The sequence below is a fragment of the Panthera pardus genome, unplaced genomic scaffold (assembly GCF_024362965.1).
Source record: "Panthera pardus isolate Hobbes unplaced genomic scaffold, ASM2436296v1 HiC_scaffold_12, whole genome shotgun sequence".
In the NCBI taxonomy this organism is placed as follows: Eukaryota; Metazoa; Chordata; class Mammalia; order Carnivora; family Felidae; genus Panthera; species Panthera pardus.
Genome location: NW_026526677.1, coordinates 54,450,132 through 54,467,285, shown reverse-complemented (window position 1 = coordinate 54,467,285; position 17,154 = coordinate 54,450,132). Strand labels below are relative to the sequence as shown.

At 40.2% G+C, this 17,154-nt stretch overlaps 1 protein-coding gene across 1 annotated transcript; it reads left to right on the top strand.

Moving 5' to 3' along the window:
* Window positions 1-12,114: 12,114 nt before the first annotated feature.
* On the top strand, window positions 12,115-13,056 carry LOC109267068 (olfactory receptor 52E2-like). The gene has a single exon (XM_019449572.2). It carries the CDS (start codon window positions 12,121-12,123, stop codon window positions 13,054-13,056), a length of 936 nt encoding a protein of 311 aa, XP_019305117.2. The 5' UTR covers window positions 12,115-12,120.
* The last annotated feature ends 4,098 nt before the right edge of the window (window positions 13,057-17,154 follow it).

The window sequence follows — 17,154 nt, the reverse complement described above, 5'->3', positions numbered from 1 at the left end:
TTGTTATTTCCTGGAGGTTCTTCTGAGGGGAATTCTTGCGTTTGGTCATTTTGGATAGTCCCTGGAGTGGTGAGGACCCGCAGGGCACTTCCCCCGTGCTGTGGTGTATAACTGGAGTTGGTGGGCGGGGCCGCAGTCCGCCCTGATGTCTGCCCCCAGCCCACCTATGGGGCCACAGTCAGACTGGTGTGTGCCTTCTCTTCCCGTCTCCTAGGGGCGGGATTCACTGTGGGGTGGCGTGGCCCGTCTGGGCTACTTGCACACTGCCAGGCTTGTGGTGCTGGGGATCTGGCGTATTAGCTGGGGTGGGTAGGCAAGGTGAACGGGGGCATGAGGGGCAGGCTTAGCTCACTTCTCCTTAGGTGATCCACTTCAGGAGGGGCCCTGTGGCAGCTGGAGGGAGTCAGATCCGCTGCCGGAGGTTTGGCTCCACAGAAGCACAGAGTTGGGTGTTTGTGCCGAGTGAGCAAGTTCCCTGGCAGGAACTGGTTCCCTTTGGAATTTTGGCTGGGGGATGGGCGGGGGAGATGGCGCTGGCAAGCGCCTTTGTTCCCCACCAAACTGACCTCTGTTGTCCGGGGGCTCAGCAACTCTCCCTCCCTTTGTCCTCCAGCCTTCCGGCTTTCCGGAGCAGAGCTGTTAAGTTATGACCTCCCAGATGGTAAGTCGCGCTTGCTGTGGGAACACAGTCCAGCCCCTCCGCTTTTGCCAGCCAGACTCGGGGGCTCTGCTTGGCCGAGGAGCAGCCCCTCCGCCCCGGCTCCCTCCCGCCAGTCCGTGGAGCGGGCACCCCCTTGCCGTCCTTCCTACCCTCTTCTGTGGGCCTCTCATCTGCGCTTGGCTCCGGAGACTCCGTTCTGCTGATCCTCTGGCGGTTTTCTGGGTTATTTAGGCAGGTGTAGGTGGAATCTAAGTGATCAGCAGGATGCGCGGTGAGCCCAGCGTCCTCCCGTGTCACCATCTCCAATTTCCCCCCCACTCCATACAATTTAAATTGTAACTTAAATTATTGTCAAATAAATTCTCATGGCACTTTAACAGTTATTTGCAGCATGCAAAGAGCTGGTAAATATTTGAGTTGCCTGACAGTCACATTCCCAGAGATTGATTAAGGTGAGGTTCTGACTTCTCATTTTAGCTATAAACAAGTGCTTTTGCAATCTGTTTCATGCCATATTTTCATATTTTTGTGTTTTTTGTTGATTCCACTGTTTAAAATGGCCCCCATGCATACGGCTGATGCACACTAGAATACGTAAATATCTTACCATTTATGGAGTTTACTGGTATAAATAATACTTTTCTAGTGTTTCTAAGTGCAAGATTGTAATGTGCCTTACGGAGAAAATAACCATCTTAGATAAACTCCATTCAAGTGTGAGTTATAGCATTGTTGGTTGTGAGTTCAAGATTAATGAATCAAAAATATAATATATACCCCAATAAAGGAAGAGGAAACTTGTCTATCTGTGTGTGAAGGCACTCTAGAAAGTACTAAAATAACATCGGTAGGTAGTGTGAGATAAAAATATGGAAAAGATGAAAAAGGGGTTAAACTTGTGGATTCAAGACATGACAATTAAAAAAAAAAAAAAGCCTAGTGGGACAACCCTGGTGTGAGGAGGTCAAAGGTATTCAGTTATATCATTCCAGGTCAGAATAACAATCACTCTTCTAGGCTGGCACAGGCTGGCTAGGAAATGTGTCAAAAGGCAACAAAGACATCAGGAAAATACAAATCAAAACCACACTCAGATATCACCTCACACCAGTCAGAGTGGCTAAAATGAACAAATCAGGAGACTATAGATGCTGGAGAGGATGTGGAGAAACGGGAACCCTCTTGCACTGTTGGTGGGAATGCAAATTGGTTCAGTCACTCTGGAAAACAGTGTGGAGGTTCCTCAGAAAATTAAAAATAGACCCACCCTATGACCCAGCAGTAGCACTGCTAGGAATTTACCCAAGGGATACAGGAGTACTGATGCATAGGGGCACTTGTACCCCAATGTGTATAGCAGCACTTTCAACAATAGCCAAATTATGGAAAGAACCTAAATGTCCATCAACTGATGAATGGATAAAGAAATTGTGGTTTATATACACAATGGAGTACTACGTGGCAATGAGAAAGAATGAAATATGGCCTTTTGTAGCAACGTGGATGGAACTGGAGAGTGTGATGCTAAGTGAAATAAGCCATACAGAGAAAGACAGATACCATATGGTTTCACTCTTATGTGGATCCTGAGAAACTTAACAGAAACCCATGGGGGAGGGGAAGGAAAAAAAAAAAAAAGAGGTTAGAGTGGAAGAGAGCCAAAGCATAAGAGACTCTTAAAAACTGAGAACAGGGAGAGAGGGAAGATGGCGGCGTAGGAGGATGCTGGGCTCACCACGCGTCCTGCTGATCACTTAGATTCCACCTACACCTGCCTAAATAACCCAGAAAACAGCCAGAGGATTAGCAGAACGGAGTCTCCGGAGCCAGGCGCAGACGAGAGGCCCACAGAAGAGGGTAGGAAGGGCGGCGAGGCGGTGCGTGCTACATGGACTGGCGGGAGGAAGCCGGGGCGGAGGGGCGGCTCGCCGGCCAAGCAGCGCCCCGAGTCTGGCTGGCAAAAGCGGAGGGGCCTGACAGACTGTGTTTCGACAGCAAGCGCGACTTAGGGTCTGGGAGATCATAAGTTAACAGCTCTGCTCAGAAAGCGGGAGGGCTGGAGGACAAAGGGAGGGAGAGCTGCTGAGACCCCGGATGACAGAGCTCAGTTTGGTGGGGAACAAAGGCGCTCGCCAGTGCCATCTCCCCCGCCCATCCCCCAGCCAAATTCCCAAAAGAACCAGTTCCTGCCAGGCAACTTGCTCGCTCTGCGCAAACACCCAACTCTGTGCTTCTGTGGAGCCAAACCTCCAGCAGCGGATCTGACTCTCTCCCGCTGCCACAGGGCTCCTCCTGAAGTGGATCACCCAAGGAGAAGCGAGCTAAGCCTGCCCCTCATGCCCCCGTTCACCTTACCTACCCACCCCAGCTAATACGCCAGATCCCCAGCACCACAAGCCTGGCAGTGTGCAAGTAGCCCAGACGGGCCACGCCACCCCACAGTGAATCCCGCCCCTAGGAGACGGGAAGAGAAGGCACACACCAGTCTGACTGTGGCCCCATAGTTGGGCTGGGGGCAGACATCAGGGCAGACTGCGGCCCCGCCCACCAACTCCAGTTATACACCACAGCACAGGGGAAGTGCCCTGCAGGTCCTCACCACTCCAGGGACTATCCAAAATGACCAAACGCAAGAATTCCCCTCAGAAGAACCTCCAGGAAATAACAACAGCTAATGAACTGATCAAAAAGGATTTAAATAATATAACAGAAAGTGAATTTAGAATAATAGTCATAAAATTAATCGCTGGGCTTGAAAACAGTATAGAAGACAGCAGAGAATCTCTTGCCACAGAGATCAAGGGACTAAGGAACAGTCACAAGGAGCTGAGAAGCGCTTTAAACGAAATGCAAAACAAAATGGAAACGACGACGGCTCGGATTCAAGAGGCAGAGGAGAGAATAGGTGAACTAGAAGATAAAGTTATGGAAAAAGAGGAAGCTGAGGGAAATAGAGATAAAAAATCCAGGAGTATGAGGGGAAAATTAGAGAACTAAGTGATACACTAAAAAGAAATAATATACGCATAATTGGTATCCCAGAGGAGGAAGAGAGAGGGAAAGGTGCTGAAGGGGTACTTGAAGAAATTATAGGTGAGAACTTCCCTGAACTGGGGAAGGAAAAAGGCATTGAAATCCAAGAGGCACAGAGAACTCCCTTCAGACGTAACTTGAATCCATCTTCTACACGACATATCATAGTGAAACTGGCAAAATACAAGGATAAAGAGAAAATTCTGAAAGCAGCAAGGGATAAACGTGCCCTCACATATAAAGGGAGACCTATAAAACTCGTGACTGATCTCTCTTTTGAAACTTGGCAGGCCAGAAAGGATTGCCATGATTTCTTCCATTTGCTGAACAGAAAAAATATGCAGCCGAGAATCCTTTATCCAGCAAGTCTGCCATTTAGAATAGAAGGAGAGATAAAGGTCTTCCCAAACAAAAACTGAAGGAATTCATCACCACTAAACCAGCCCTACAAGAGATCCTAAGGGGGATCCTGTGAGACAAAGTACCAGAGACATCACTACAAGCATACAACATTCAGACGTCACAATGACTCTAACCCCGTATCTTTCCATAATAACACTGAATGTAAATGGATTAAATGCGCCAACCAAAAGACATAGGGTATCAGAATGGATAAAAAAATAAGACCCATCTATTTGCTGTCTACAGGAGACTCATTTTAGATCTGAGGACACCTTTAGATTGAGAGTGAGGGGATGGAGAACTATTTATCATGCTACTGGAAGCCAAAAGAAAGCTGGAGTAGCCATACTCAGATCAGACAAACTAGATTTTAATTAAAGGCTGTAACAAGAGATGAAGAAGGGCATTATATAATAATCACAGAGTCTATCCATCAGGAAGAGCTAACAGTTATAAATGTCTATGCGCCGAATACCGGAGCCCCCAAATATATAAAACAATTACTCATAAACATAAGCAACCTTCTTGATAAGAATGTGGTAATTGCAGGGGACTTTAACACCCCACTTACAGAAATGGATAGATCATCTAGACACACAGTCAATAAAGAAACAAGGGCCCTGAATGATACATTGGATCAGATGGACTTGACAGATATATTTAGAACTCTGCATCCCAAAGCAACAGAATATACTTTCTTCTCGAGTGCACATGGAACATTCTCCAAGATAGATCATATACTGGGTCAAAAAACAGCCCTTCATAAGTATACAAGAATTGAAATTATACCATGCATACTTTCAGACCACAATGCTATGAAGCTTGAAATCAACCACAGGAAAAAGTCTGGAAAACCTCCAAAAGCATGGAGGTTAAAGGACACCCTACTAAAGAATGAGTGGGCCAACCAGGCAATTAGAGAAGAAATTAAAAAATATATGGAAACAAACGAAAATGAAAATACAACAATCCAAACGCTTTGGGATGCAGCGAAGGCAGTCCTGAGAGGAAAATACATCGCAAACCAGGCCTATCTCAAGAAACAAGAAAAATCCCAAATACAAAATCTAACAGCACACCTAAAGGAAATAGAAGCAGAACAGCAAAGGCAGCCTAAACCCAGCAGAAGAAGAGAAATAATAAAGATCAGAGCAGAAATAAACAATATAGAATCTAAAAAAAACGGTAGAGCAGATCAACGAAACCAAGAGTTGGTTTTTTGAAAAAATAAACAAAATTGACAAACCTCTAGCCAGGCTTCTCAAAAAGAAAAGGGAGATGACCCAAATAGATAAAATCATGAATGAAAATGGAATTATTACAACCAATCCCTCAGAGATACAAACAATTATCAGGGAATACTATGAAAAATTATATGCCAACAAATTGGACAACCTGGAAGAAATGGACAAATTCCTAAACACCCACACTCTTCCAAAACTCAATCAGGAGGAAATAGAAAGCTTGAACAGACCCATAACCAGCGAAGAAATTGAATCGGTTATCAAAAATCTCCCAACAAATAAGAGTCCAGGACCAGATGGCTTCCCAGGGGAGTTCTACCAGACGTTTAAAGCAGAGATAATACCTATCCTTCTCAAGCTATTCCAAGAAATAGAAAGGGAAGGAAAACTTCCAGACTCATTCTATGAAGCCAGTATTACTTTGATTCCTAAACCAGACAGAGACCCAGTAAAAAAAGAGAACTACAGGCCAATATCCCTGATGAATATGGATGCAAAAATTCTCAATAGGATACTAGCAAATCGAATTCAACAGCATATAAAAAGAACTATTCACCATGATCAAGTGGGATTCATTCCTGAGATGCAGGGCTGGTTCAACATTCGCAAATCAATCAACGTGATACATCACATTAACAAAAAAAAAAGAGAAGAACCATATGATCCTGTCAATCGATGCAGAAAAGGCCTTTGACAAAATCCAGCACCCTTTCTTAATAAAAACCCTTGAGAAAGTCAGGATAGAAGGAACATACTTAAACATCATAAAAGCCGTTTATGAAAAGCCCACAGCTAACATCATCCTCAGTGGGGAAAAACTGAGAGCTTTTTCCCTGAGATCAGGAACACGACAGGGATGCCCACTCTCACCGCTGTTGTTTAACATAGTGTTGGAAGTTCTAGCATCAGCAATCAGACAACAAAAGGAAATCAAAGGCATCAAAATTGGCAAAGATGAAGTCAAGCTTTCGCCTTTTGCAGATGACATGATATTATACATGGAAAATCCGATAGACTCCACCAAACGTCTGCTAGAACTGATACATGAATTCAGCAAAGTTGCAGGATACAAAATCAATGTACAGAAATCAGTTGCATTCTTATACACTAACAATGAAGCAACAGAAAGACAAATAAAGAAGCTGATCCCATTCACAATTGCACCAAGAAGCATAAAATACCTAGGAATAAATCTAACCAAAGTTGTAAAAGATCTGTATGCTGAAAACTATAGAAAGGTTATGAAGGTAATTGAAGTAGATATAAGGAAATGGAAAGACATTCCCTACTCATGGATTGGAAGAATAAATATTGTCAAAATGTCAATACTACCCAAAGCTATCTACACATTCAATGCAATCCCAATCAAAATGGCACCAGCATTCTTCTCGAAACTAGAACCAGCAATCCTAAAATTCATATGGAACCACAAAAGGCCCCGAAGAGCCAAAGTAATTTTGAAGAAGAACACCAAAGCAGGAGGCATCACAATCCCAGACTTTAGCCTCTACTACAAAGCTGTCATCATCAAGACAGCATGGTATTGGCACAAAAACAGACACATAGACCAATGGAATAGAATAGAAACCCCAGAACTAGACGCACAAACGTATGGCCAACTCATCTTTGACAAAGCAGGAAAGAACATCCAATGGAAAAAAGACAGTCTCTTTAACAAATGGTGCTGGGAGAACTGGACAGCAACATGCAGAAGAATGGAACTAGACCACTTTCTCACACCATTCACAAAAATAAACTCAAAATGGATAAAGGACCTGAATGTGAGACAGGAAACCATCAAAACCTTAGAGGAGAAAGCAGGAAAAGACCTCTCTGACCTCAGCCGTAGCAATCTCTTACTCGACACATCCCCAAAGGCAAGGGAATTAAAAGCAAAAATGAATTACTGGAACTTTATGAAGATAAAAAGCTTCTGCATAGCAAAGGAAACAACCAACAAAACTAAAAGGCAACCAACCGCATGGGAAAAGATATTTGCAAATGACATATCGGACAAAGGGCTAGTATCCAAAATCTATAAAGAGCTCACCAAACTCCACACCCAAAAAACAAATAACCCAGTGAAGAAATGGGCAGAAAACATGAATAGACACTTCTCTAAAGAAGACATCCGGATGGCCAACAGGCACATGAAAAGATGTTCAACGTCGCTCCTTATCAGGGAAATACAAATCAAAACCACACTCAGATATCACCTCACGCCAGTCAGAGTGGCCAAAATGAACAAATCAGGAGACTATAGATGCTGGAGAGGATGTGGAGAAACGGGAACCCTCTTGCACTGTTGGTGGGAATGCAAATTGGTGCAGCCGCTCTGGAAAGCAGTGTGGAGGTTCCTCAGAAAATTAAAAATAGACCTACCCTATGACCCAGCAATAGCACTGCTAGGAATTTACCCAAGGGATACAGGAGTACTGATGCATAGGGGCACTTGTACCCCAATGTGTATAGCAGCACTCTCAACAATAGCCAAATTATGGAAAGAGCCTAAATGTCCATCATCTGATGAATGGATAAAGAAATTGTGGTTTATATACACAATGGAATACTACGTGGCAATGAGAAAGAATGAAATATGGCCTTTTGGAGCAACGTGGATGGAACTGGAGAGTGTGATGCTAAGTGAAATAAGCCATACAGAGAAAGACAGATACCATATGGTTTCACTCTTATGTGGATCCTGAGAATCAACTTAACAGAAACCATGGGGGAGGGGAAGAAAAAAAAAAAAAAGAGGTTAGAGTGGGAGAGAGCCAAAGCATAAGAGACTCATAAAAACTGAGAACAAACTAGGGTTGATGGGGGGGTGGGAGGGAGGGGAGGGTGGGTGTTGGGTATTGAGGAGGGCACCTTTTGGGATGAGCCCTGGGTGTTGTATGGAAACCAATTTGACAATAAACTTCATATAGTGAAAAAAAAAAGGCAACAAAGAATATACAATGTTAAACTTGGAGCTCAGGCCTCAGGCAGGTCTTGCTAATCAGGAGGCTGCAGATGAGTTCTTCAAATGCCTATTAAATGGCATTAAGCAGTAAGCAGTAAGTGGAAAACAAGTATCAACACCAATGAGACTGGCTTGTCCTATAAAGACTTTGTGGAAGGAACCAACATAAGTGGCATCCACAGCCCCCGGTTTTCAATCATTTAAGGACTGTACAATTAATCATTTGTAAGAACTATGTATTAAAGGAGGTGTATTTTCACAGAAACACACATTTAAAAAAAGTTTGTGTATTGGCTGATTGACAAAAATGTTGTGACAAGATGCTTGTAGGAATCTTACTCTAGATTTCCCCTAAGAGCAATGGTTCCAAATTTTCTAATTCAGTGTTCAAGAACATAATTCAGTGTTATAGAACATAGCTATTGAGAATAATGAGAACTATGTTTGTGTGGATACACATATAGGTGTGCAGGGGCAGAGTTGCTCACTCTTTCCACCACACTCTTTCCACCACGGGAGAACTAATGGGCTGAGGGAATCTCTCTTGGCGCAGAATAGTGCCAGGTTGGGGGAGAGGGGATGTGGGTCAGGTGAAACTTTTCTTCTAATCCTTTTCCATTTGTCTATTCTTGTTGTATGAGCCACCAGGATCCTGTAATCTCTCAACTGAATTCTGGAACTCTCGTATAGGTCTTTTCATCCATCAATGCTTGTTCAATCTGTGTTTTCGTATTGGGAAGAGTCCTGGGTCCTCTTATTCCGTCATCTTGCTGACTTAAACCTCGCTATTCTGCCTTCATTTTCTCAGAAGCCATAGCTCCCTATTGGTTCTCTCTTTTTGAGTCAGAATTAGAAATTAGATTCCTCAGAGACCTTGTGTGTTTTTACAAAACTGGCTATAGGGAATTTCCTGTTAAAGGCTCCTCACAGGCAAAGAGCAGCACCCTCATAAAGACTGAGCAGGTTGAGATAAAACAGAGACAGGATTCTATCCTGGTGCTCATTCTGGTGAGTCTTCCCCATCTCCCAGCTCACAGAGCCTCCTTATGTCACAGTGATGGCTGAAGGGAAAGAGAGGGATAGGAAAGGAAGAGAAGAGCCATGGGATAAGTGTAGGGGATAGAGGACTAGGACTGAAGTTTAGAGAATGAGTAGGATTACATTAGGAAAAACCATATAATTCTAGGAAAAGCATTTGGATTTCAGCCTGAATCCATTCAATGGGCATTTTAGAAAAATTAGTCTGCCTGATATCTAAAGAATGATGGATAATTAGTATCTTTGGAACATGGTTCAGAGTGTTTTAAAAAATTATCTGTTTAAAACTAACAACATACTTAGGGTTTTAATCTTTATTATCTCTAATCTCTATTTTATAGATGAAAAGTGCTTGTTATTTAGTCTCCTTTGATTATAGAGTGACTAAGTCAGGAAACTGAGTTTTGACACAATTGGTCAAACTATAGAGCTCATGCTTTTAAGCACTGTAAAGTATTGTGTCGTAATAAACCCCAAAAATGATCCCATGAGGACAGAGATAAATGTACTGATTTTAAATCTACTTGAAAAGTAGCATCACCCTTTTTGTTTGTTTGTTTGTTTGGGTTTTGTTTTTGTAGCTTTCTGAGACTATTGCCTACAATTTTGATCTTCTGAGATGTTACTGAAGAATATAAAAAAATTATTTAATAAAAGAATCTGCCATTGGCACTTTGCTTACATTGATAAATCATAGAAAATTCAGCTCCCATAATTGAATCCTACTTTCTATTCTTGTGTTGATCACATCATGCCTTTTTATTCACCATTACAAGGCCAGAGGATTATAGAAGAGAGACTATTCTTACAGTCATGTCACAGAGCATCCCCTACAAATAACATCTAGGGGCACCTGGGTGGCTCAGTAGGCTAAGCTTCTGAGTCTTGTTTTCAGCTCAGGTCATGGCCTCACAGTTCATAAGATCAAGCCCTTATTGGGGCTCTGCACTGACAGTGCAGAGCCTGCTTGGGATTCCCATTTGTCCCTCTCTCTCTGCTCCTCCCCTACTCATGCTCTCTCTTGCATGATCTCTCACTCTCAAAATCAATAAATAAACTTAAAAAGAAACCATAATATCTATTATTTTTAGCTTCCTTCCTTTTCAAATGTCTACCATTTCTTCCCAGGAGTTCCAGCTTTCCTCACCCACATGGTACTACTCCCTCTATTAGTTGTTTATCACAGACATGACACTTCTTGCCTCTGCTTCTCATACAACAATGTCTGGCTATTACTCTGATTGTCTAACTGAAACTGGGATCATAATTACTACTGCTCCTCTGGAATCCTCCAATGATATAAAATCATGAAAAGACACTTTTTACCAGAAAACAATTACATGTAATGAATGATCAAGTGCTTCAGAAATACTCTAACAAATGACATAAAGTACATGAACATGTAGAACAGCTTGGGTAGCTTTGGATATGGTAGATTCAGCTTGCTCAGAATATGCCACCTGGTCTTTTCTTCAACATATTTGTCATGCATCTTAACTCTTAAAATAATGACTGCCTGAGATTTATAATGAAGACATTGATATCTCTTATTCAGAGGGATGTGAGTTTAAAAGAGATTATGTGTTTGTGTGAATGTGTGTGGACAAAGGGAAGCTGTGTGGATCTGACGTGACTGAGGCATGAGTCAGCTTTTCCTTATTTCCAATCTCTCTCCATTCCAATTTAATTATTTCCTCTCTACCTTCTTTCCACAGCTCCAGAACTACAAGCGCTTCAAGCGTTTGACAAGGGTTTTAAACTATTTAAGGTTCAGATCCACATGTAAAAATATGGTTAACTATGTTCTCCTATATGTGTTTATAAAGATTAGAGCTGGTACTTGCATAGGTGCCGACAACGTGGAAAGCAATAGGCAGTACCTTCAAAAATGGTAGTTGCGGGGCGTCTGGGTGGCTCAGTCGGTTAAGCGTCCGACTTCAGCTCAGGTCATGATCTCGCGGTCCATGAGTTTGAGCCCCGCGTCGGGCTCTGGGCTGATGGCTCAGAGCCTGGAGCCTGCTTCTGATTCTGTGTCTCCCTCTCTCTCGGCCCCTGCCCCGTTCATGCTCTGTCTCTCTCTGTCTCAAAAATAAATAAAAAAACGTTAAAAAATTTTTTTTAAATAAAAAAAATGGTAGTTGCTTCTGTTTTCACCACATTTGCTTCTTATTTTGTAATAATAATGAATAAATATTAACAAATGGATGGATTTTAATCCTAAAGACTTATTTCTAATAGTTGAGACTACATTTTAATGAATCTGTGTTCATTAACACTTGTTACCCATCTTGTATGTCAACACCTATGTGTTACCATCTAACCAAATGGAACCAACAGAAATAACTATTTACATAGGCCAGCACAACTCTGTATATGCCAAAATTGAAAGTAAATTATGTTGGTGATGACAGAAGATAATTAATGAAGTAGGTATTAAGGCAAAATCTTAGCCTAATACCAGTGGTGAGACCATTGCAAATTAAAAAAGAAAAAAGAAAGTTGCTAACAAAGATGAATATATTATGAAAAATTTTTTATTATAATCCACTGCATAACTGCTTCCAAAGGTTTTCACTGAGAATTCACTTCCTCACGTTGCTCGAGATGGATTTCTGATTGTACATTTTAATTGTGTGAATTAACTGAAGAGGAGAATGTACAAAATTGTATGATCTTATTTTTCTTTAGGTTTAAAACGTTGCAGAGTTTTACCTTGTGTCCTGAGGATTAACGAACATATAATTGTAAGAACATGGACTTATGCGTTACCTATCAACATGTCCCTTCCCAATGACACCCAGTTTCATCCCTCCTTCTTTTTGCTGCTGGGGATCCCAGGACTGGAAACTGTCCACATGTGGATTGGCTTTCCCTTTTGCGCTGTGTACATGATTGCACTCATAGGAAACCTCACTATTTTGTTTGTGGTCCAGGTTGACAGCAGCCTACACCAGCCCATGTTCTACTTCCTGGCCATGTTGGCTACCATTGATTTGGGTCTGTCCACAGCTACCATCCCCAAGATGCTTGGGATCTTCTGGTTTAGTCTCAGGGAGATAATCTTCGATGCTTGTCTCACCCAGATGTTTTTTATCCACAACTTCACTGGTATGGAGTCAGCAGTCCTGTTGGCAATGGCTTATGACCGCTATGTGGCCATATGCAACCCACTTCGATATAGCACCATTCTCACCAACAAGGTTGTCTCTGTGATTGGTGTTGGTGTGTTAGTGAGGTCATTTATTTCTGTTATTCCATTTGTGTTTCTTATTTTGCGACTGCCCTTCTGTGGGAATCATATCATTCCCCATACCTATTGTGAACACATGGGTCTGGCTCGTCTGTCTTGTGCCAGCATCAAGAGCAATATCATCTATGGCCTGGGTGCTATTTCAATCCTAGTATTTGACATCATAGCCATTGCCCTTTCTTATATTCAGATACTCTATGCCGTTTTCCATCTTCCTTCCCGCGAAGCCCGACTCAAGTCCCTCAGCACATGTGGTTCTCATGTTTGTGTAATTCTTGCCTTCTATACACCAGCTCTCTTTTCCTTTATGACACATCGCTTTGGCCATAACGTCCCCCGCTATATCCACATACTCCTGGCCAATCTTTATGTTGTAGTGCCACCAATGCTCAACCCTGTCATATACGGAGTCAGAACCAAACAGATTTGTGACCGTGTGAAGAAAATAATATTGCAAAAATAAAGAATTAAAATGGAATATGTATATAGATGGAACTTCTGAGCAGAGAAACGCCTTGTGATATTAAATTTAGTAAATTTAAATGTGCTTGACAGTGTTTATTTTTTGGGGGGGAAGGGGGTCCATTCTGTAAATATTTTAATGAATTCAGAGACTGAAAGCTTAAGCTTTGTTATCCAATTTATATGGTAAGTGAGGGCATTTCAGAGTCTTTATATGTGATTTTTAATAAATGGTGTTAGTAGATGATTTAAAGTAGAATTTATAGGGCATGCTGTATTTTTTTGGACACGTACTGGTTACCCTTTATCATTTATATGGCTCTTTCTTTGATGATTCTTATTCCTTTTTTATCTCTAGGTGTCCCTGTATTGGTTTCTCTCTCCTTATTTTGCATCCCCCCCCCATCTGTTCTTCTTTTTCTTTTTTTTTCCTCTTCAGAAATTATGCAAATTTTCATTGCATTACAAAAACCGTATTGTGATATCCTGTGATTTCATCAAAATACTGCAAAGATCCAGAATCATATCATAAGATTAAGTCCTGGTTTTATACATAGAAATAAATGTGGCTACAAAAACCTTCCTCCTAGATTTTTGTGTGGCGTTTCTCACAAATATATTTAGGTTTACATAGACCCAACTCTGATGTAAACTTGAAGGAAAAAACCTCCTGCAGCCCGGAGAGGCTGCCCACTGTCACCTCCTGGGTTCTATTGGTTTTTTCACTTGCTTTGAGAGTCATCTTGTAGTTGTTTCCTTTTGTCCTGTCTTTTCATATATGATTTGAACAGTTAAACAGAACTTGATTCCACTCCTACTTCTATCTTTGATGCGTAAGTTTCAGTGGCCTCAATTTCTTTACTTTCCAAATATAGTCATAGTTTCATTTCAGAGATTAAGCATGAAGACTTAATTATATGATGCTTCTAAAGTCATCAGCATAGTTCCCAGGATGTTGTTTGCAATAAATACAAAATAATTGTTAGTCATTAGTATTATCATTATTTGTATTACTATGTTTTGTTTATTATTCTCACCCTTGACAACAGTGTTTCTATAAGAGGTGTTTATGGGTTTTATTTTAATACCACCCTCACATAAAATAACCTGAAGCTAAAGTGACACAAAGTACAAAAAGTATCTAACATAATATATACATTGTATATGTACTACACACACACACACACACACACACACACACACACACACAAGATACTAGTCCACAACTAATTGGTTGATATTTTATAAAAACTTGATTTTCTTAAAGTTATTATTTAAGGAAAATTTTCAAAATGCTCATTTTACCTAACTCCATCAAAAATGACATTTATATTTTTCATGTATATATTTGGTATTACCTCTTAGTCTTTAAAACAGAAATTTTTAATTTGGAAATAATTATTTTCATCATTTATCCTTCTCTTCCTCATTGTGTAATGCGAGGCAAGTTATCTCCATTATCTCCACAATCTTTTGTTATTTGGGCTCATATCTCTTGATCTCACTCATATGTTCCTTTTTCTAACTTTCTGTAACCTGATCTCTTGTATGTGATCACTCTATCTCTGAAGTACCTCTATCATCAGCCACTTCCAGTCTTCCAGACTAGCTGATTTTGTTTCATAAATATCTCTCAGGTATTTTGTTTTCTGTCTCCAGTGGTACCATTTTATTTAGTATTCCTAGTGACCAGCATGTGATGTTAGGACCTTTGTGACATTGCCCATGCCAAACATCCTCCTGATTTCAGGTTTCATATCACAATTAACATCCTTGGTTTTTGCTTTATAGAGATATGCCTATTCCTTCATAAACCCCTCTACACTCCAAATATACCTACTTTCTAAGACCTATTGCCTGTCTCTCCTTCATTCGCTAAATACTAATGGCACACCAATTTTCTGGTATTTGCATTTTAATTTTCAAAGTCTACTATTCAAATAAAATCTTGTTTCAGATAAAGAAAAACATTGGTTCACATAGGAGTGAATTTCTATATGTATGCACATTTTAGGGTAACTATCCTCATACTGTTGAAGATAGAGCAATACTCACTTTTCTTTGCCTTCTGTGCACTTCTGCTCCATTCTCTTACTCACAACTTAATATTATAATCACTTGCAATGTGTACATTTCATCCTCTCTCTTCCTGGGCGATAAGGAATTTAACATTACTTTATTTATCCACTTAGTTACTTATAGTGTGACTCACACAGCTACTCAATAATGTATGCTGAATGAATCAATCTAAGTAAGAATTAAAGAATGCACGTACTTACTATTAGTCACAATATAATACAATAAAGTTGACATTAAACGTGTGCATTGGTGTAAGCTACATTGCCAAAATTTAAAAAAATGTACAAAAACAGACTGATAATAGGATATTATACTACATCAGAAAGAGGTGAATAAATGATATAATTCTAAAAATAGTGAGTGCATACAGCACATGTTTCCAACTCAACTGATTTATTAATGCAAAATGGAATATACATATTTTTACTTCTTTTTTTACTCATTGTGCCATTTTTTCTTAAACACACACACACACGTACACACACACTCCTAAACATGTGCTTGCACACACACGTGTATATATGTATATGAACACATAAAAATAGATTTACACACACATACACACAATGTTGGGGGAATTTACAAAATGGAAAATATTCTGTTATGCAACTTCTTCTAAAATGACCAATATCACATTAATAGTGATTTAAAAACTTGATTCAAAATTCCTTCCTCTTGAAAGCCTTTCTAATGTGGCCTTAGCACACTATTTCATGATTTTTACTTCCTGAGTTAAGAACCAGATGTCCCTGTGCTTTCCTCAGTAGAAACACTGACTACAGACTCTTTTCTTTCTCTTGCACAAGTAGGGCCATACCCATTTAATCAAGATACATAAATTATGATCATATAAAAATATTTCCTCATTGAAGAATATAAAATTGAAATTAAATACCATAATCTCATGTTATTAGCATTTATCTTCCATAATACTACATTTTTTAATTTGAAATGACTTATGTTGCTCAGGTCAATAACTTAGTCATTCTTTCAACAAAATTTAATAAGAAATGTTACTCAGCATATTGTGCCAACTACTGGGGTATGCATAAGGATGTACATGATAATTTCAGGAATTTGCTCCCTAGTAGATGAGAAATATCAGCATACATGATGTTCCAAATGAAAACAATGAGGGCTGTGTGTATATAATGAAAGGGAGGCAGGGAGAGATATGAGGGTGGTGATGATCAATCAGGAAAGAGAGCACAGTCAAGCTGTATGGAAGGGTAAATTGATTTCTCTGGGCATAGAATAATTGGTACATTCTAGGAAAATAAAAAGCAAACATTGCAAGCATTGTATTTTTGATTTTGCTTATTTCAATGCATTTACCATGTGCATCATAATAAGACTACAATCTGGCAGATGTGCAACAGTGATTTTTTCTTGATAGTCCTGTTACCTCTTAAGCCATTATGATTATCTGCATATTTCCAATTTTCACTCATTCCTTGGCTTAACACTCACTTCATCTCTTCTTATTTTTATCTTCTGGTTCATGCAGATATAGTATAGTGGTTTTTTCTTTTTCTTTTTTCTTTTTGTCTTTTTTCTTGCCCCAGAGTTTCACATAAAAACATTCAAGCATCAAAATCTTAACACAATTTGATGTGTCCAGTTTTTGCTTTACAAGATTTGTTAGATTAATCCATTTTGCATGTAATAGTAATTCATTTGAATTTTCTTTTGGTTTGCTTCTTATTGTTTTTATTGTGCTGTTTTATTTCTTCATAGATAGTATTTTCTTTTTTTAAAAAAATTTAATGTTTATTTATTTTTGACAGAGAGAGAGAGAGACAGAGACAGAGACAGAGCATGAGCAGGGGAGGGGCAGAGAGAGAGGGAGACACAGAATCCGAAGCAGGCTCCAGGCTCTGAGCTGTCAGCACAGAGCCCGAAGCAGGGCTCAAACTCACGAACTGCAAGATCATGACCTGAGCCAAAGTCAGACATTTAACCGACTGAGCCACCCAGGTGTCCCATTGAACCACCCAGGTGCCCTGATAGTATTTTCTTT